Genomic DNA, 22,055 nt, shown 5'->3' with positions numbered 1-22,055 from the left:
ACGGCCTGTCACCTATCTCTCTTGCTTTGGTCATAGAGACTAGTTGAAACTGTAAGAGAAAGGACAGTCAAATACATACTAGACATATTAAATTTCATTATATACAGATGATGTACTTCTGTTTATAAGGGATCAATCAAAATCTGTACCAGCTCTAATCAAGATCACTCAAGAATCAAGTTTTCTGTATATAATAAAGACTTGTCTCCCCTTTTGGCTGTGAGTGGCCAGCGGTAATCTTTATTGAACTAGATTGATCTTACCATTGTAAATGTATTCTGGCATTTCCCCCTTGTTTCTGTCTTCTTTAAGGTTAAATTTTGTTTGGGATATTTAAGCGGGTTAATGGCTAGTTTTGTCTATTTAGTACATATGTGCACATGGTAGGATAGCAGTGTATGCTAAGAAATGTGTCTACTTAATTTGATTAATGTTGCATCCCTGACATGTTCTGTTCTGTTCTTGTTGTTTTTAAAAAGAAATAAAATAGAAAGTGAAAAAATTGTATACATCTACTTCATCACTTTTAGGATCCCATTTTAAAAGGTGACAACACACTCTTATTATCTAAAAGTTTGACTTTTTCATGTGCAAGCATACAATTTTAAAACCCAGACCTTCATCATTGTTCCCAGTAAGGTCTTAAAAATTTCCTTTGTGATCAGTTGAATCTGTGATTTAATATTAATGAAGTGGTTCTCATGATGCATAATTTTTCTGTACCAAAAAAGAACATTTGTCCAGCCATCTGCTGAAGTTTGTCTTTTTCATGTATCTAGCAAAGGTTAAGATTTTCCTGTGAAACAAAGGCTTGAAAAAGTCTTCCAAATGTGTTTCTGTCTTTCCTATTGTCCTGTGGTCTTGCAATGTGAGGTGCTACCATATAGCTGATCCGGTGAGATATTAATCCTCCTCACGTTCAGCTCTGCAGCGAATGCTCTTGCCCTCTGGTAAAAGAAGAGAGAGAGCTCCCGGTCTATGAGGAAGTTGTGGTAGATGGTGGCAAGGCGGGTGCACAGCTGCATCTGAGACTTCTTGTTGCCCAGATCAATGGCTGCAGCAAGTGCCAGGTGGTAATAGCCTGCAGCATCGAATGGGTCCTGTAGAGACAACAGAAAAATGTATGGGTTCTTCAAAACTGTAATTTAATCACAGCTTCTTGGTTGATGCGGAGGCTGAGAGGTCATGGTAGCAATTTTTTTATATTTTAAAATCTTGTTATTACAAGATCAAAATTAAGTAATTTTCTTGAGATAAGAATGAAAATGAACATTATTCATTCAAAATAATTACTTAATTTTATCATGTTAAATGCAGTGGATTTGAGTCGCATGACTTGAATTTGTGTCATACTCCAGTCATGATTCAGATAGCTTTAGACTTAAGTTACAAAATCAAAAAAGACTTGACAACTCAAACTGACAACTCGACTTTGACTTCAACTTTCACGCATAATGACTTGTTTAGGACTTGGAACACAAAGTTTAAGACTTGGACTTGACTTGGAACTTGTTGGTCTTGACTTGGGACATATCCATCTTCTCTTCTCTTGGATTACCAGGATTACGCGAGACATGGGCTCTAATGTCATCACTCAAGATGCATGTGAGTCATACCCAATGTGAACAGAATGTTGTGGCACATTCTGGGCATTTTCTTCTTGACAAGAAAAAACAATTTTATCATCCCAAGTTAACAAAATAATAATCTTGTGATCTTGAGAATTTAAAAATATTGTAACCAGGAGGCTAATCTCTGCTTCCATACATTAAGTCATCTGTCTACTTAGGCAAGGAATCTCGGTCTGTATGTCTGTATATCTGTGTCCTTTGCGCATCTCTTGAATGATTCATCAGACTGATTTCACACTTGGTGGGTGCAAGGGGAAAAAAGGGAGTGCTGTGTCGAATTTGGTGAAATTTTGACACGCAGCACGACAAATATTAAAAAATTTAAACTTTGAATAAACAAGCTATCAGCGACTCTGCTCTGCAGCGGCTGGGTGGGGCTTTTGGGCTCTGCTACTGCATGTCATGATCAGAGCTGAACCCTCCCATGAGAGAGACGAGGGGATGACATCCCTCTTCGTTTGATAATGTTAAAAGTTAGACTTTGTTCCGGGTTTCCTGACTGATTTTAAAAAAGACAAGAGAAGATGAGAGAACAGACGAGCGCGCTGAGAGCATGAGCGAACGACAGGGAGACGGGCTGGAAAGCTTTCTCTGAGAGAGAGAAAGCCTGTGAATGACAGAAATACAACGTTATTTTCTGATTGTTTCATGGCGGTTACATTCTAAAGCACTAATAAACAACCATCAAATACTCAACTGGTGATTTACTGTGGAGATAGACGCTCTTTTGGTGCAATCTGGACACGTGACATGTTTAATATTAATAAACTGTGAACAGACGAGCGAGTCGCTCAGCTCTTTGTCTGAGTGCAGGGGACTGTTTGATACAAACACCATCACATCGCAGTGGGGTGGGGCTTCTGGGCTCTGACTCAACCTCACACTTGGTGGGTGAACTGCTGTGGGCCAAAGGAAGTGCAGTGTTGAGTGTGAAGTTGTTTGGACATGCGACACATTGATTAACTTAAAATAAACAAGTCAGCTCAGTATCTGAGTGCAGTGGGGGCTGTTTGATATAAACATGATCACATCACAGCAGGGCAGGGCATCTGGGCTCTGACTTGTTGAGCGGTACAAAGTCATGCGCCCCGCTAAATTAAACTGCCCAAGAGAGAAGAATGAGCACACACAGGAGAAATAAACAGAGGCGCAGCAGAATCAACCAAGGAAGGCCATAAACTGGCTCTACGGTTCAACCTCAGTTTAGTCTCACTGGTGAAATTTCTATCTGGATTAAAACCATTTAATTTATGAAATCCGTATCGTTTTGACTGATACGTTTTCAATTGATACATACATGTGTGGTTCTCGCAAAGTAATCTGCCTGTTCCGAACAGGCGTATTTTGAACAGGCACTGCACTTGTGTCCATAAAGAGACTTTTTAATAACTCTGAACAAAACCATGGTGAGTCTTGGATGTGTTGGTGACTAGCTTGTAAGCTAACGTTTAAGACCAATGTGTTGAGCTGTTAGAATATTTTTTCCATTTTTAATGGACCAAAGACATTCCAGGTACTACGGTCATTGGAACTAAATCTAAGAACTCAACTAGAATTCTCTTTTGCACATTTCTTCCTAGTGTTTGACTAAAGCTGTTGTAAGTTGTAGTAGTCTTGAGGTTTGTGTTTAACCAATCACTGATATTTAGCACTGTAAACTCCGCCCTGATAGTTCTGAGTATTGTTATGGGACAAAATTCAAAGTAAAAGCTGCTTTGAAAGCTCTTTTCAGCTGTTACTATGATGATATTTGGGTCTTCATTTCACGTAACAATGCATCTATGGATGACTACAGGCATCTGTGGATTTCACATTGTCTGAGTGTTGCTGCTAACTTCCAGATCTACATGGTTCAATAATTTAAAACATAGAAAAATCATCCCTTGTCTACCATCTAATCCCTTACCTTCAGATCATAGAAAATGATGTCCCCCAGTGTCTGATACACCCTGACATAGTACAGTGTTTCCTCATCAAACTGCAGAGGTGTTGGACAGAGTGTCAGGGTCTTCAGGTAATAGTGTTCAGCCAGTTCATACTGCTCCAGACAGTGGTACAGAGAGGCCAGACGGTGGTAGGCCACTCGCTCATTCAGACTCTCACCTGTATGAAAACACACAGAATGTAGAAAAGGTTATTCAGTTTTAGCACTGTAAATATTATTACTGTAACTCATGATGCTTTTTTTCTGCAAAGTTTCCTGTTATGGAGATGTAATGAGTATTGCAGCCTCCACTTTGGCAGTCTTTCCACAGGCAATGACTGTAGTATTGATCACTTCACTTCAATAAATGTGTCATCCTACTGCATCTATCATCTGTCACAGTTTCAATAAAAATCACAGAATACATATAACATAGAAAACCACAAAACCTTATTGGAGGTTTTTCGTACCCAGAGTGATGCTGATGTCCAGTGCAGTCTGAGCAAATTCCACAGCTTCCCCATAGAGTTTCAGACTGAGCATCAGTTCAGTCAACTTATTACACAACCTCAGCCTGGTATTAACACTGCTGCTCTTCACTGCGATGGGCAGAGCACGGTCCTACATGGTGGCAATACACAGATACAGAGGACATTCTTAAACGCTGAAAGGATAATTATGCCCTATTACTATTTAGGTCTTATTTTTGTAGTTTTGGCCTATGGCTGCTCAATGACAAAAAGTAATGAAATGAAAAGTATGGAAATATGTGACGATTGTGTGATCAAAATTCATAGTCATTATAAACTGTGGCTTGATCATGTAAAGCTATGCCAGAATCATCTGAGATCAATATCAAGAGTGCTCCATTATGAGGCCTTAGGGTCATGACAACATGGTGTTTTAGTCAAGTTCTACCCTGTAGAAGGTGATAGCCTTGTCCCTGTCTTGGCAGCTGTTGAAGAAAATGTCTCCTGCAGCTTCCAGAAGCTTCAGGATGAACCTGGTGTCTCCTGTGCTCAGAGCGACATCCTGAGCTACCTGATAATGACATGAGCAAAAATACAGGCTGTCATTCTAAAACATTTCAGACAGTTACAACAAGGTGAAAGGGTGGTATTACTTGTCCCATGATGGCTTACATGCAGTCATATCACTCTCACCACTCTGATGCTTTGGGTTTCTCTCTTTAGCTGTTTTCATTCATTAGTTGTTTACAATCTTTTCCAATTTGATTTTTTTTTCAATAGCTGATGAGTTATCGTCAGTGAAACTCACCACTTCCTGCAGATGTTTCACATTAAAAGACTACCAGGATTGGGGGGATTATGCCAAATAAGCAGCTGAAAGACTGACTTTTAGTATAAAACATCCATAAGGGAAGTGTTGAATATTATTGACAGTAGTTAAACAGTGATCAAAAAACTGTCAAAGGGGAAGAAATAATTAGTGAACAAGAACAATATATCTGTTAAAAACAGAAAGTGAGAATAGCAGAGTATGACATTACTGTGTTATATTGGTTATACTAAATGTATCCAGACTACAGGTAAACATGGAGGAAGTGCTGACTAAACAGACCACAGAGGAAATTAGAGATAAACATAAGTCTATTTTAAATGAAGGCCTGGTTCTCTCCTCCATTCAGGTAAACACAGTTCACAGTTGAATTTCTAAAGTTTAAAAGACTGTGCTGATAGACATTAAATAGCTGTGCTGTCTACAGAGCTGCTGTCACACCTGTACATAAAGATCCACCAGTTCAGTCTGGCCCAGCAGGAGGTAGATCTTCCCAGCATGCAGCCAGCCGTACGCCTCTTTCTCCTTGCAGCCCAGGTCAATGAAAATACCCAGGCTGCTCTTGGTGTAGTCGAGAGCTGCCCTGTGTGCCCTGAGAACATTTAGAGACAACCATGGCTGTTTGTCTATCACACATTATATACTGTGATATATGACTGGTATCAAATGAACAGACACAGTTTGGACCATAACTAAAAGACTAATTTCAGGCAGTCAGACAGATTGTTATCCAGATTATCTGAACCACTTTATTTAGAGATTAAACTGAAAGTGAATGTGCATGAAATGTTGCTAATAATTCTTCATTGCACAGGAAAACTCTATTCATACAACTACAATGTAGCAGGTTAAAGTTGAAGTGGGTCTGTAAACTTAAACTAATAATTTTACTGTTTTCTCTTCAAAATCAGTTTGTCTACCCTGCAGGGTTTATCTACAGCCTGTCTGCTTGTATTTCAGAATCAGACTCAGTTTTATTATTGTTGTTGTATGAATACGCATACAATTTGCCTCTGCTTTCTACACACACACACACACACACACACACACACACACACACACACACACACATATATACATTATTTGACACTGTTGCTTCAAACTTTAAATTCAAAATCAAATTCAATTAGTGGCAGTTCAGTAGGACTTGTATACAAAGCCCTCTCAAAAAGTGAAATATCAAAAATGTCATTGTACTTTAGTGTATAACTGAAATTTTCATGTACTATGAAAGGGGCAAATAAGAACACGAGTGAATGTTAGAGCTGACCTATTCCAACTCCTCACACACACCTGTCTGTGCCCAGAGTGAGGTAGAGCTGGCTAATAGCTTCCAGTGCGTCCCCCTCCTGTCCTCTGTCTCCTGTGCGTCTGAGCAGCTGGACCTGGTGCTGACTGTAGATGATACACTGGGCCTGGTCTGGACTCTCACACCCATACAGATGGCACAGATGTCTGGTTGCAGTGAGCTGGCCTGGCAATAGTGATAGTCAAGTTTAGTTCATTTAAAGAGCAAAATAAAACATAGTGCAAAACAGACCAAATGTAAGTGACTGTGTGACTTACACACTTACATTCTAAAACATTGGCATTGATAGCCAGCAGCAGAGCCCACTCGTAGCATCCTTTCCCATAGTCCAGCTGCTGCTGCTTCACATAGTGCTGTCCCAGCTCCAGAAGCACTGTGATGAAGTTTACCTCATGGCCTTCTTCATCCAGCTCAGAGAAGAGCTGCACAGCCTCAGTCAGGTGTCTCTGTGCTAGTTCTTTAGCTCCAGCTTTCAGACACAGCAGCCCTTCATGAAGATAAAGAAGCACTGAGTCATCTCACAGAGTTAAATTCCACTGGAAAAATCATCAACAATGAAGCACATAATACTGTGTTACCTAGGTTAGCCTGAGCTACAGCCCAGTTTGGCTGGTCCTCATGCTCTTGGCAGATGTCAACAGCAGCTTGGTAGCTCTCTGCTGCCCTCCGGAGGTCACCCATGCATCGAAGGGCCACGCCGCGCATGTTGAGGACCACACCTTCATATGACGTAAAACACATTTACTCAAACAGCTATGGAATAGACTGGAGTGAATTTAGATTTTTTTCTCTTGACTCATGTTTTGCTGTTTTTCCAAAGAATGGCAAATTTCTTCACTTCATAAGGTGAAATATCATTTTTTTAAAATCCCCAAATCAATGCTTAGTAATATTCTATTTCTAATTCTATACTGCACAATTTATTCTACCAGGTTGAATTTGTCTGGAGGTTAGCTAGATTATGTAACTGCACAAAACAGGGAGAGAGTGCTAGGTAGAAGCTGGTACATATTTGAGAGTTGGCTGCTGAACAGAATTGCAAACTTCTGTTCAGGGAAGACATGAATTATATTATATTTTGGTAGATTTCACAATCAAGCTGCACTTAAAACTGCATTTCCTAGGAATGAAAAGAAAAAAAGAATCAATAGAATATATTTTGGTGGAGGAGTATCTATTTAAATTGTGCATATGTCGTAACACTTCTCTCAGCTACTATCTTGTCTAACATTCACATGAGTGCACCAGCCAACTACTTATTTTGGTTATTCAGCAAGAATGTGGAACCCATCCAAAACATTTGGTGTGAACAAAAGATGGACTAATGGAAGTGCACAGTGTCTACTCCTTATTCATCCCTTCATGTTTATCACTTAATTATCAAAAAAAAAAAGTGTCTCTATATATGGCCTGGACATTTTTGCTACTTCCTACTTATGGTAAATGGACTGTACTTGTATAGCGCCTTTCTAGTCTTCCGACCACTCAAAGTGCTTTTTACACTACGAATCACATTCACCCATTCACACACATTCATACACTGAATGGGTACAGGGGCTACCATGCAAGGTCCCAACCTACCCATCAGAGGAAGCTAACCATTCACACACACATTCATACACTGATGGCACAGCCATCAGGGGCAATTTGGGGTTAAGTGTCTTGCCCAAGGACACATCGGCACGTGGACTAGAGGAGCCGGGAATCGAACCCCCGATCTTCCAATTAGTGGACGACCCGCTCTACCTCCTGAGCCACAGTCGCCCCATGTATGTCCCCACTTATCTTTTATAAGGTCTATCAGGTCTAGAAGATCAAATCGCAGGGCAGACAGCTGAAAACTGCAGTCAAATGAGGAACCGAATTTGTGTGTTCATTACTGAGGTGATAATATCAGTCCCTGTCATACTCAACAGCCTTGCTCAAATTTCCCTAAAGTCATTTCTGTTTGTTTGGCAGTTTGTCTGGTTGTCACAGAATGGCTATATAATTTTTTTAACTACAGGTTTTAAATAAGTTTCCAGCGGAACCAATTACCAGAACCACTTATTTGGAGGTGCAAACAAAACTAAATTAACCCTGAGCTTGTTGTAATTGTCCACTGATGGGGTGCCCTGGTGGCCAGGGTATAAAGATACTGACCATGTAATTGCACCTTCCATGGTCAGGCTGAGGACCTTTGTTGCATGTCATGGCAGTTAGCTATATCTCTCTTGCTCTTTCCCTTCATTTACTGTCAGCTGTATACTGTCTATTCATAAAAAAGGAATAAAATGCTCAAAAATGTTCCTGATTGGGCATCCATGCACAACTATGTACTGTATGGCAGGCCAATGTTGAACATAACAGAAGTCCTGCAAAATCTTATAGATGTTTACAACTGACTGTTAGGTAGTAACCTATAATGTTCACTTTTGGTTTCATTTCCAAAGTAGCAGGTTAGAATGTAATCACAGAAACCCACAAAATCAACAGACCTTCTTGAGGGGTTGTGCAGTGTTCTGGCATGGAAGCTAGGACCACATCCAGGATATCCAGAGCAACCTCTGGCTGGTTGTTGTCAATGTGAAGCCATGCCAGCCAGATGAGGGCACTGTTTCTTTCTGGGACAGAAGTGGGGATTCGCTGTGAGGATGGACTGTTGTTGATAAGAGTATGCATGTGTCGGATAGCGTGTCCAGCCATTCTCTGCTTGTTAAACAGCTGGCAGAGACAGACAGTAAGCTGATAGCGCAACACATGGTATTGGTCATTTCCTCCTGCTTGGACCTTGGGAAAAGAGAGTGCTTGGTGTAAATATGGAGCCAATTGAGCCGGGACGAAGGCTTCCTGTTCTGTGATCCCATACAGTCTGTTAACATTGTCCAGAGCTAGAACCATGCTGCTGAGGCAGTCAGTCAGTGTAGCGGAGGACTGCAGAGAAGCTCTCCTGGCTGAACTGACACAGAGGTGGGGAAGGCAAAGTTCGCTGTAGAGCCTTCCCAGGGTCAGGTATCCATGGCTGGGGGAGATGTTCCATGTTCCGTGCGCTTCAGCACAAAGAACAACTAGTCTCTCAAGATAAGGAACAACTCGGCTTGACTCAGCTTGAGTCCAGTGGTGCTTCGCCAGTAGATAACAAGCCTGGGCCTCTGCCATTTTGTTGTGAGACAGAACAGCTTTCTTGAGCATGTATTTGAGAACAGGATCATCCTCTATGCTTTCCAGGCAGCCTGGGATTCCCATTAACAAGGCGACAAGGCGCTCCGTCAGAGCAAAGAAACTTTCTGTATTTTTCTGCAGAAGATATATGGCAACCAGGTTGGAATAGATGCTGGCCAGCAGCCTGAGGTCTGTGAAGCCTTCACGTGGAACACTGAGGGCTTCTTCAAAGTAAACCCGGGCCTGGCTAAACTTTGACCTCCCAGCACAGAGCTTACCCAACAAGAAGCACAAACGAGTCTGCGACCAAAAGAGTCGCTTCTTTCTGGCAGTTTCCCTCGCAACACCAAGAAAGGCAATCAGTTCATCCTCTTCAGAGTGACCACTGAAGGTGGAGGAGGTGAGGAGTTCAGGGCTCTGTCTGTACACGGTGCCAAACTCCACTTTGTAATCTTGTCCTTCCAAAAAAGAGAAGAGGGGAGTGAAGTTCTCTGTATTGTTGTTTCCTTCTACAACTGGGTGAACAGTGAAACAGGGAGGGTTTGGGTTTTGGGCCTCAGCAGGCAGAGCTGAGTCTTCTTGAATCCCATTCATAGTCGCAACAGAATCTGGGGATGAGTCTTTTTCTTGATTAAGAATCCTCTGGATATTAGTTTTTAAGTGAGACTGATGAGTATCAAGTTTGCTTGAAGAACTGTCTGCAAAAGATTCATGAGGAAAAAAATTTGAAATACTTTTGAAACAGGGTTCTCTAAGATGGCTTTGACCCATCAAAAATCATTTCAAACTAGGTAGCAGAACTTACTTGATACTTTCATTTCAGAGTCTTTGTCACTGATGATATCTGGGATTGAACAATACACAAGTACAAGTAAGTAAATCAGAAAACACTGATTATTCACAATTCTGTTTTTAGGTTCAGATAAAAATACATTGCCAAGCTTCTTTTATGAAAGATCTAGGGGCATTCATTAGTGTAAGTCAGTGAATACAACCTGTGTAAGTTACTCATTAAGCCAGGGTGTGCTTGAAATTAAGTAGCTTGTATGAAGTATTAACTGACCAAGTCTAAGCGTGGTGTTTTATCCTGTAAAGAATGGTCACACTTGATGAAATTTGGAAAAGCCTTCCATTATACAGAAAGGCAAGAGCTGATTAGCAACTTGAGATGATGGTGGATACTTTTGGACAGTCACGATGTTGAAGCTGGCTGTTTATATGACAAGTGCTGGAAGCTAAGTGGGTGTGGCTATTAGGTTGTTGGTTTCAGAAAGTTGCATAAATTGTCAGATGCAGGCCCCCTCGCAATGGTGTGTGTAGAGGGGCTTTCAGATGCTTTTCAACAATTCCACAAGCTCTTTGTTTGAAGTATACTGACACCTTTAGATGTCTGGTTTTAAAGGTCAGTTCTGATTTATTACAACTTGGGTCATACTGTAGTTTTCTATTTATTATGTTAACACTGTACTCAGTAAGTTCTGTGATCTAGTTCAATAGTGACATTGCAACAATTAAGTCTGTTTATAAAAACTGTGGGCCAATTTTAACAAGAAAATGAAATAGCGCAAATGTGTGCTGCAGTTTTCTTTGAGTTTTGTGACATAAAAGCCTTAGTGAATCTGGCCCTGTGTGCACACAACTACAATCAAAGTTATAGCAGGAAGTGGGTCTGTAAACTGTGATGGATGTTTGCAATGGACACTTTGGGTAATCATTTTGTCTTTGTTATCTCTTCCAAATAAGTTTGACTAAGCTGGGTGTTTATTTCCGATATATCTAATCATCTGACTGCTCCTGTTGCTTGACCTATCGGACTTTTTTCTTCCCATGTTGCTGGATTCCCAGAGCTCAGCAATTAACTTAGTGAGAACAACGTTATTATTACTAATAGGAATGAAATACAAAATTACAAACTATGTGTAACTTTTAATACACAAGAATTACCCTTTAATTCAGGCTTCTTTGACTCCCTTTTAACTGCAGCAATAAGTATTCCAATGCTTTTACTTTCTTCACATGACATCACAAACCAATCCAATGTTTTCTCATCAGTTTTAAGGATTATTGCTGCAGTCCCTTTTTTCTGTTTTGATCTAGAAAATATGAAAATATGCCACCAAATTGGATCCTAAGTCACATGAGTAACTGCATATGGTACAGTTTTTTGACAGATCTGTATTTCAAAAAAAGTCCATAAAAATAAATTAATGTGGTGCTTAAGCTGAGCCACCATTCACATTGAACATGTTCATGTTAATAAGCTGCTGACATGGGGGCATATTAACTAGGGAGGAAGTTAAACATTTACCATGCACAAAAGTTTGTATCCAAAATAGAAACAGGGAAAATGGAAAATCTGTATAAATTGGTGAGACCTTTCCGTCTTACCTAGTTTGTAGTTATGACCAATATCATTTTGTGATTTCTTCTTCAATAAGGCAGTTGTTTCCTCTATGACTTTGCTCTCTTGCAGACAGAAGAACGTCCCTTCCTCTCCATCCAAAAAAATATCTGCTGAACTGGAAGGGTGATAGAAGAAGAACATAAAGCATTTGAATTTATTCAAACCATACACAGATAAGAGAAAAACAATAATTATATACACAGAAATATAAACATCTAAAACAATAAATTTTACATTGCATTACATATAGTACATACATTTTTATGCTTATTTTTAGAGTGAATCATAATTGGCTCAGATATTCCCTTTTACTGACACACCAACTGAAACATACAGTCTAACTCACTTGGTAAAAGTGCTGACATAGTAATATTGTTGATACACTCACTTGTAAGTGTTACTAGAGGGTTTCACCAGGTTTGTCCGGACCAGACCCACTTCTCCTGTTACCTCCTTCCTCCCTGTGAACCAATCAAAACAAGACACCAGAAGTCCCGCAATGATGATGCGATCACCGGCTGCCATGCTCATCTCATCTGGACCCTCGGCATCATAGTCCGCAGTGGCCACACAGGTTCCCCTGGCTGAATAGAGCAGGACAGCAGGGATGGAAAGAGGAGGTATGCAGAGGGACAGAGATAATGCTTCACACTTTTTAATTGAACTTTTTACTATTTATGCCTTCAACTGGAGTATTTTTGTTTAAAAATTTCCTTTTTTCACTGAAGATTTTTCAATTTCATCCATTCATCAGTCCATCTTGCACCTCGTCCAGCAGTGGGCTACCGAAGGTTGCCCATTTGTCCTTCCTCCCAGCTACATTCTCCAGCTGTTCCTGGAGGCGATCCCAGGCCAGATGGGATATATAATCCCACCAGCATGTTCTGGGTCTTACTCAATTCAATTCAATTCAGTTTTATTTATATGACACCAAATCATAACATCTCAGGCCACTTTTCACAGAGAACATGTCAAGACTGTACTCTTTATTTTACAGAGACCCAACATTCCCTCATGAGCAAGCGCTTGGCGACAGCGACAAGGAAAAACTCCTCTTTAATGGAAAGAAACCTCAAGCAGAACCGGGCAGCCATCTGCCTTGATCATGCTGGTCACTCTGGGTCTCTTCCCATTTGGGTACAAGAGGGAATGCTAATCAGATGCCCGCACACCTCAACTGACTCTTCTCAAAGGAGCAGCAATTCTACTCTGAGCTCCTCCGGATGACCAGGCTACTCACCTTGGGCCTCATTCACTAATATGTGCATAGAAATGTTCTTACTTTGCGCACAAAATAAGTTTGCAGGCAAAATTACCGTCGGATTCACGACGTGTGCACCGGCCAATTGTTTTTTTACCACCATGCATATGTTAGTGAATCAGAATCATTCTAAATTGACAGGTGTGTGCCCACTATCGTTAACTAGCATACTACCATGACCCCATTTCTTTACATAAGGAAAGCTCTGTTGGAGTGGTGCAGCAGTGGAGAGAGCTGTCTCTCATTGCAAAGAGGGCCGTGATGGTAAAAATGTAGAAAAACTTTACCACTAGTGAAATGCAAACAATAGTTTCAGAAGTAGAAGACAGAAAACGCAGATTTGGCTGGTGAACATTTCACTGGCACAACCATTTGGAGCCTGATTGTGAAACCTGTATACAGCCTGCATACCTGTTGCACCATTACCACACAGCATGTCCATAACAAAATACAAAGTTGGTAAATGTGTAGATCTGTGGAACTGATCTAAATAAATCTCTGCTGCTGTGCCAGGTGTGCATCGTGTTTCCTCTCTGTCCACAACAGGCTGTGATGTAGCAGAAGCAGAGCGCCCCTCCTTGAGCCACTATTGGCAAACTTGTTTCAGCAGCTTGTCTCCATGATCTCATTCTGTTAGTCACTATTCAGAGTTCTTCAGCTCCCACTTCCAGAAGAACATCTTCTGCATCACAAGGGAGGCTGGGGACATGGAATGGGAGTGGGCAATGTTTATAGCCTCAGATGTGAATGTGATCGCACAGAGTTGTGGCCTGAGGGTCATCTGTGACAACTCAGTCAGACCTGGCCGTCAGACCTTTTGGGCTTGGTTAATGTAGGGGACTCTTGAAGCAGTCAAATATCAGGAGAACAGAGACCCAAGTGAGGAGTTTAAGTATCTTGGGGTCTTATTCAGGAGTGATGGTGAAATTTATCCTTAGGCCAAATCAACCCCATGTTTCACACATACTAAAATATTTGGCAAGAAATGAAACATAATCAAGAAGCTTTCTTCAATTTAAATAATTGTGTAAAATTATTGCCTTGACTGCGGCTTTACTGCGTCTTGGGCAGCTGTGGCTCAGGAGGTAGAGCAGGTTGTCAGAAGACTGGCGGTTCGATCCCCAGCTTATGCTTGTATAGATTATATTTAGCAATCTCATATTCTCTCTCATTTGGATATATTGGTGAAATCATTCTCTACAGCTTTTACTGCACTTACCACACTGCAGAGGGAAGTCACAGGCAGGTTTCCCATCACCCACTAAAATGCTCTCTGCACAAGATTTGAGAAACCATCTGTGGATAGATGGCACCATATGACCACAGAGAAAAACAACAACCTGAATTGTATAATCACAGACCAGTGAGACTGGTCATGATCACGTCATCAAGTAAGTCCACACACTCCTATGTGTGGATGTGACTCACTGATGGAAAGGGATAACTGGCTCCAGTGCAGGGTTGGGTGCAGTGCCCCGGGCTGCATCAGCCAGACACAACACGGTCCAGCCTGAGCCCAGGAAGGGAGGCTCAAACTGGGCTATGTCTCCCTGCTCCAGGTACAGGTCTCCTCCAGAGGTGGAGCTGTCAAACATCTGGTTGGCAATACAACTAGCAAACAATGAACCTGAGGACACAGAGAAAGAGTGAGTGAAATGTAACCGTGAATGGCCATTTCTTTTACTTTTTTCATTAGTATATGTTTTTCATTCACTTTTTAACATCATAAAAAGGCAACATTAATGATGATAATGTTTGCACTTATTTTTCAATTACATAATATTTAATTATGAAGTAGTTATAGTTGCAATGATAACGTGAGCATGTTCTGATCCACACATACCAAATGTTAACAGCAAACCAACATCAACATATGGCAAAATTGAAAATATAGTAAATAGGTTGCTGTTTCCTGCAAATAAAGATTAGAATTTTAACTAATGATAGTGCTTTTGAGATGATGGAAGCCTCTATCTAGTACAAATAATACTAATGGAGTTGGCTCAGGTGTTATCATGTGACCTAAGAGTGAAATTTCAGTCACATAATAACAGGTTGTTGTATATGGGCAGAGATGGTGACTCCTGTCTCTGTCCAAAGATGGTCTCCACTGTCAGATGTGAATGTCCTCCCTGATCTTTCAACAGGCGTCCACTGACTCTCGGTCAATGACTGACTTCTGCTCAATGGATGTTGTAAGGGGTTTTGGTCTGGTGTTCACAGGCAGTAGGGATCCCAACACCTTTCACATGTGTTGTTGTGATGACGTCATACACCAACCCAGTCTTCCTCTTAGGAGGGTCCTGTCTTTAGGGTGTACAAGCAGAGATCTTAAGGTTTTGACTGATTTGTGGTGTTGACTCTTTGTCACTTAGGTTGCTTTTATATCTAACCAGTTTAGTTTTGATTCAATTGAACTCTGATGCTTTTGCCCATTTAGTTTATTTTTTTGGGCTAGTGTGAAGCTATCAGTTGATCTTTGGTGTGGACCAAACAACCAGACTGAGACTGCCTGCAAAGGAATGTCATGGTCTACTTCAAAGCAGACTCTCGTGCGGTTCATTTGTGGTGTCAAAGCAAATGGACCAACCACAGCATTTCACGATAGCAGATACGTGATTTTATCATTAATTCAAAAGCTAAACTACTATTAAACCATCTGATGATCATGAACTGCAATCTCTTTATCTGTATAAATAATGTATAGCCTATATCAATACAAGAAGGGTGTTGAGCTTATGTCCCACTCCATGTATTTGCGGTTCCCAAATAAAATTTCTTTCCCTGTAATATTACAGTACAAAACACTTCCTTTTATACTGGTTTGTCTGTTCATCATTATTTATGATACACAAGGTCCAGTTGCATTCTTAACTAATAATGCTTATAATCAGCTATTTATTGTTGAGCTCTTTGTGAACACCAGAGAACATAGATATTTAAAGTCTACTAAGGTCACTGGAATTCCCAAGTGGGTCCATGTAGTGATGATGGTGCAGGATGACAGTCGCTAATAAATGAGCTACCTGACAGTCCATATAACTTCATAATTAGAGATTTTGGTCAATTTCTTTTCTCAGCCATTGTGAACATGATGTGGACCAGAACCAAAAGGCAACAATGTATATTTTTCTTTGCTTGGTATGGACCAAATTAACCAAAGCAGTGAAAGCACCCTTAAAGAGTCTAGATGTTCTGACAGTCCATGTATAGGAGTTTCATCGAGATACTTCTAGTGGTCCCCATTGATTTAGCAGCGGTCTTAAGTCTGGCTGAGATTTTGATCATCCATTCCTGTGCCTGTTGGCCAACTGCACATCCTGCTGCACTTGTCCTCCTCTTCACCGACAAGATGTTCTGCTCTGTTTAGGAGGGTTCTTACCACTATTTTTTATGCTGTGACTGCATGTTGAAATTGAGATACTGGAGGCCGGAGAAAGATCAAGGAGGACATTAATCTCTGAGATGAAGACCATCTTTGAACAGGGACCTAACCCTAATCCTTTGAGTTAAGTTTTAGCCACATACTGGAAATGATGTTTTCCTCTTTCTCCACCTTCTATCAGCCACTGCTTGATGCTGTAAATGCATTAGCGCTTGAAAACATCTGACTTTGTGCAGTAATGCAGCCAAGCAGGCAACTGACATCAATTTGCAGAGCAACTCAAAAGACTGAACTTCATCATCTACCTTCTTGCATGAGGATGCCTTTGTAGAGAAGATTGAGTGTGTCCTCCTGAATGGAAACCTTTATAGCAATGTCTTCCTCCAAAGAACTGAGCCAGAACTTTTCGTCTAACAACAGATTCTCCATGCACTGACCCAGGAAACCTGGAAGAGAGGAGGATGCGCGTAAAGGTCATACTTTATGCTCATATTCTAAACTGCAAATAGTGGAATTCTTGTGCTTGTGGCAGCAGCAGTAGCAGTAGATTTACTGACAGTAGCTACAACAGCAATAGCAGAAGTAATATTAGTGAAATTACATTTTGTGGTTGTGTCCTATCCAGTACATCATAGGTCAGGAAAGTAAATAATGATGCAAAATGCTTTTTGACATACTGCACACTACAATTCACAGGTAAATATTTTAATAATTAACTTCAAAGTTAATTTTACTGCTACTGGCAACTATTTTGTTCTTACATCCCAAACCTACCTGTTGTATAATATGTGGTGAACTTCCATATTTCCTCAAATGTTTTAAAAGTCACAAAAATCACTTTGTCTTCACTGTTGATGGAGACAAGATGAGCAGACAACTCCTACAGACAGACAGAGAAAAGAGAAGATTTAGTTAACAACAGATTTTTGTATTTATTTTGTATTGTATTTATTTTTGCTAAGACATTCATTTTGTTTTGACTGGGACTGGACTGAAAACACTGTTGACATGTGCTCATGTCATAGGCTCCAATGTAGCCTACTCCATCGCTACTGTTGCAGCTGTAAAACTGTGGATATATTGTTTTGAGCATCACACATCTCCCACGAAATGACTCAGTTCACTATCAGAATTTGATTTGATTCCATCCGATAACATTTGGAAAGTCTAGAGGAGCCGCATTATTAAATTATTTTATCAAGTTTTCAAGTTAGCAGAGAGCTAACTGGAAGTTAGCCGGCCCGGCTGTCTAGTGCGCATGCCCTGCCCATAGAGCATGCACAGTATGCATTCATCCAGCCAGTGCAGCGATGTGAAACCCGACAACAGATTAAAATCTCTGGTGTTCTTTGAAATACAGAGAGATATACCTGGCAGTGATAGGCTTAATTAGCATTGTGTGAACTAATTTGGCAAGGGCTTGAATGGAATGGATGTCCATTTATATGTAAAAGTTACACACTGCAGTTTTAAGTGATTTTTCAAAATGGATGGTGGTTCATATGCATATACTGTCATCATTGGAATCACAGTGCTATCATAACAGACCATTATTGGCCAATTAATGACAATTACTGAACAAATTATTTTCTGAAATGAGATGCTTAGATGCTTCTTCTAGTGTAAAAACTTGTTACCATTCAAATTCATTGTTACATGAATCAAAGTGGACCACAGCCACTATTCTCACAAACGATGAAAGTTACAACTTATCAGTGCCACTTTTAAGGTCTGTGGGAGTTCGTTTTTGATACTGAAGGGATAGATTTTAGTTGAAATGTCTTTTTAACCTAAGTATAACAATTTTCAATGCAAAACTTAAAGCTGCATTACTTGAATTTTGTCCACTAGGAGGCAGAACTGCAAAACAAGCAGACAGACAGCCTTTATGTTCTGATTTTATTCATAATTTATGAAGTAAGTAGATTTTTTTTTTGCAGATAAAACAGAGTAGAATATAGGCCTGTCAGCCAGTTCTGTGTGTTTGCATGTGCTGTACCATGAATAGAGCGTTGACCTCGGTGCTGTCAGCCTGCAGAATGTGCAGCTTCCCTCTCAGCATTTCCTGTGACTCCTCGTCTGCAGGAAGACGCTCAGGACCCCTGACCACATCCAGCAGCACGGGCAGAGCTGAGCACAAAACATACATTTACTGTGTAGCAAAATACCATGTACATAAAAACATCACATTTTAGTGTGTGTTACGGGGAGTCATTATAACCCATGAAATGATATGTAATTATTACTTATTTTAAAGATAAATTGGTATCAGCATATACAGTATATCAGCCAATGAGTAACAAGAAACAAGTTTATTTAGGCCTATACATTGTTAAATGTCCCCCAGAGTTCATATCTTGGTCACAACTCCTTAAGTACCACATTTAAGGGATCCTTAAAATATGTGTTTATGTTTTATGGTTATTTTAAAAATATTATATCAGCTGATATATCTTTATCAGCTTTTTTACTGGTTCTGTATCAGTCATCCTCTAAAAATCAATCATTTATTATTATTGATACAAATTAATAGTTTTCTAAAGTAGTGGGTGTTGAAAAAAAGATTTGATTATATTTCTATGTATAAATATATATATATATATATATATATTTTTTTTTTTTTTTCTTTTAAAACTAAATTACATAACTATGTGTGTTTCTTGCAAGTCCACCAACTTTATAAACATGCAATACTAAATCATTACAGTATGCTTTTTGTCCATACTGTTAATTTTGTATTGCACAAGAATGGTGAAATAGTTTGTAATGTTGTGCAGTTGTGCAGTTTATATTTTAAATACATTTTAAAGATCCTGGTTTTATAATTATATCCACAGTTCCTCCACCTCACTTGATAGGCTGTAAGTTGTAGTTTCACTGTGACTCTTTAGGTGTGTTCCACTTAGGACAAAGGTAACTGGAAATTTGTAGCTGTTGCTGGGTGCTATAACAAAACCAGGAAGTGTATCTTTACAAGAACCACTTTTATTTTTTAACTCAGAGTAATATATGGTTTTTTTTTTTACTCTCATAGGCTGTTAAGTGTGACTTCCTTTCTTGTGAGTATTTGCTGAGAAAGAATGAGATGAGCTGTTACTGCTGCTGTGTCAAACTGTGACACTTAACTGATGCAATAAAATCCAAAATACAGTATTGTAATATAAGTACCACTTTTTAAACCACAAATAATACTTAAATATAATAATAGTGCAAGAAAAAGAATTTTTTTGTATTTGTGTGACAGAATTTTAAAAGAAAATCTTTACTTGCAAAGAGATCTGAAGTAAGGTTGTCCCTTATCTCCCTACCAATTTATTTTGGATTTAGAACTTGTTGGACAGAAAGTATGAAGCAACAACAACAACAACAAAAAAGTACATATTTGATGTATGTAAACAGTACAGTAGGATATTGATATTACTAAGAAAAGGGAAGTTAAATCATGAAACCATGAACCATGTAAAGCATTTAATATAATTCACCACAATATGTACAAACCTGATGAAATGCACAACAGGGCTGACCAACTATTTACATTCCTGTTATGTGGTCAGTGAGATGAGTGGTTAGAAAGCTTAGATGGATGTTGGTGTAAGATTTTAAACACGAAGACCAACCCACATGATTAAAATACATTCTGCCACTGTTGTGTGATGATGACACTGTGACTGAGTCAGAGATTAATAAATGACTTCAGAGGAGCTCAGAAGTTCAAGGTATAAAACACTGCAAAGTCTCTCACATGACTGTCCACTGAGGTCACTTCACTTTTACAGGTCATATGTTTGCTTATGACTAGTTAGGGGTTGGGTAAGGTTGACAGCACTACTACAAGCAATATTTTATGCTAAATTTCCTCACTTGACCCTCAGACCAAAAACATCTCAAACAACAAATATCAAAATCTAATAGGTGGATTACAGTGAAATTTAGTGAGAACTCCCATGCTCCACATGAGATTCCTGTGCAGTTAAGTTATTAAACCTTATTATTAAGCCACTTGTGTCACCTTTAGGTCAACTTAACAATTCTGTTCTAAAAGTGGCAGGACTCAAGTAGAGCAAAAATATCAGTATGTTTGTTGTTCAAATCATATAATTGGCTGTAATACATATAGCAGTATATACATGTAGGGGCTGCTTAAGAGCTTTTACAGGATACAAAAGAAAAAGAAAACAAAAAAAGAGACAATTGACTAAATAACACGAAAACATCCATTAATTTATACTTTAAAACAGCCTTAAATTTTCAATCAAATTAAAATTCAGGGGATTTACTCTTGTGGAGTTATTATATATTGATTTTTCCATTAATTAATTTCAAGTATGGGGTTAAACCCTGAATTTTCACCTTAATTGAAAAATATAAATTCTCATTTTTACCCCTTTATACCGTTAATTCATATAGAAAACCTATTATAATCACTTCATATATTACAATCCATTACTGTATATATTAATTTAGCTCAAATTTAGCCCCTGAAAATATTTCCAACCCCTTATGTAAAATCAAAATATCAACTTTAATATCACCTTAAATTGTAACTTGTGTAACTCTTACAACGCTTCATTTGATCATTAAAAACTTTTGAAATTAAGATATTTGGTTTACACAATGGACAAAGTAAACAAGGTGTTTGGTATGTTTTTAAAGGTAAATTTAAGAATTCATTAAGAGTATTTTAAGGGATTTGTGAGTGGACGTTCCTGCAAAAATGAGCCTTGCTGTCCTAAATGAAAGTTTTAGGGGGGTTGCCTGCTCATCATGAGAAAATTAGGAATGGGGAGTTAATAGTCAGTTACCTCTATGCCATGCCATTCACTGTTTGGCAGTTAGTTTGTGGTAATTTGATGAATTGATTGATATAAAATAAAACAGAAAGGGCCTTAAGGTGATTCCTGCATTATTACTGAATCAAAATTGTATATATACATATATATATATATATATATATATATATATATATATATATATATATATATATATATATATATATATTCTATTTTAAAAACATACCAGTGGTTTTACATGTTTTAGCCGATTTACTAAAAACTACATCATTGCTATGAACTTACCTGTTGGGAAGTTCTCCTCAGATGCTGATAGAGTTCTCCTCAGACTTGCAGCATCTCTGGAGAAACCACGTGCTGTTACAGACATGATGACACAGCGTTGAAGTGACACACATTTAACCACAATTTGGAACAGCTTCATACATTGTACATGGATAGTGTAGGCATATATACGTCCACTGTCACTGAAAACTAACTCATAAAGTTTGATGTATCTTCATTCATCTTCTTCACATGAAAAACTGAAAGACAAACGCCCATAAACAGAATCGGCTGTCCTCTCTCCATTTAACAGCCTCAATATAGCCTCCACTAAGTTTCTTTCCAATACAGGAAAGAAATGGACAAACAATAAAGAACACATACTATGGACTGTGAATACAGTATAGTGCTTTAACATGAGAACAGAACAAAGCACTTAATAATACCTGACTTATAGAATACTTATAAAGTTGCCTAAAGGTTAGAGGAGTGATCAGAGGATCGCTGGTTTCATCCCTCCATCTGCAGGATGAATCTGGTTTTTTTTTTTTTAGCTTTAAAACCATAAATTTACTGATTAATAATGATTTATTAAATAGTCACATATTCCACTAACTCATCACATGGCCATCAAAGTAAAGTGAAGT

General features: G+C 39.1%; 1 protein-coding gene across 2 annotated transcripts in view; it reads right to left on the bottom strand.

Moving 5' to 3' along the window:
* Positions 1-218: 218 nt before the first annotated feature.
* Positions 219-22,055, bottom strand: part of LOC122973563 (SH3 domain and tetratricopeptide repeat-containing protein 1) — a 27,202-nt gene continuing 5,365 nt past the window's right edge. For both annotated transcript variants that reach the window (XM_044341195.1, XM_044341194.1), the window contains 18 exons: positions 21,430-21,501; positions 18,354-18,484; positions 17,129-17,234; positions 16,660-16,800; positions 14,398-14,596; positions 14,189-14,265; positions 12,097-12,292; positions 11,693-11,823; positions 10,110-10,148; positions 8,641-10,002; positions 6,742-6,882; positions 6,429-6,650; positions 6,148-6,328; positions 5,296-5,446; positions 4,474-4,596; positions 4,026-4,176; positions 3,538-3,734; positions 219-1,100 (listed from right to left, as the gene is read on the bottom strand). In XM_044341195.1, the coding sequence (XP_044197130.1) occupies positions 846-1,100; positions 3,538-3,734; positions 4,026-4,176; positions 4,474-4,596; positions 5,296-5,446; positions 6,148-6,328; positions 6,429-6,650; positions 6,742-6,882; positions 8,641-10,002; positions 10,110-10,148; positions 11,693-11,823; positions 12,097-12,292; positions 14,189-14,265; positions 14,398-14,596; positions 16,660-16,800; positions 17,129-17,234; positions 18,354-18,484; positions 21,430-21,501 (3,875 nt within the window). In that variant the 3' untranslated portion in view covers positions 219-845. The remainder of the gene's footprint in view (positions 1,101-3,537; positions 3,735-4,025; positions 4,177-4,473; positions 4,597-5,295; positions 5,447-6,147; positions 6,329-6,428; positions 6,651-6,741; positions 6,883-8,640; positions 10,003-10,109; positions 10,149-11,692; positions 11,824-12,096; positions 12,293-14,188; positions 14,266-14,397; positions 14,597-16,659; positions 16,801-17,128; positions 17,235-18,353; positions 18,485-21,429; positions 21,502-22,055) is intronic.

This window comes from Thunnus albacares, chromosome 22, assembly GCF_914725855.1.
Source record: "Thunnus albacares chromosome 22, fThuAlb1.1, whole genome shotgun sequence".
NCBI lineage: Eukaryota > Metazoa > Chordata > Actinopteri > Scombriformes > Scombridae > Thunnus > Thunnus albacares.
This window is presented reverse-complemented; position numbering and strand designations above follow the sequence as displayed.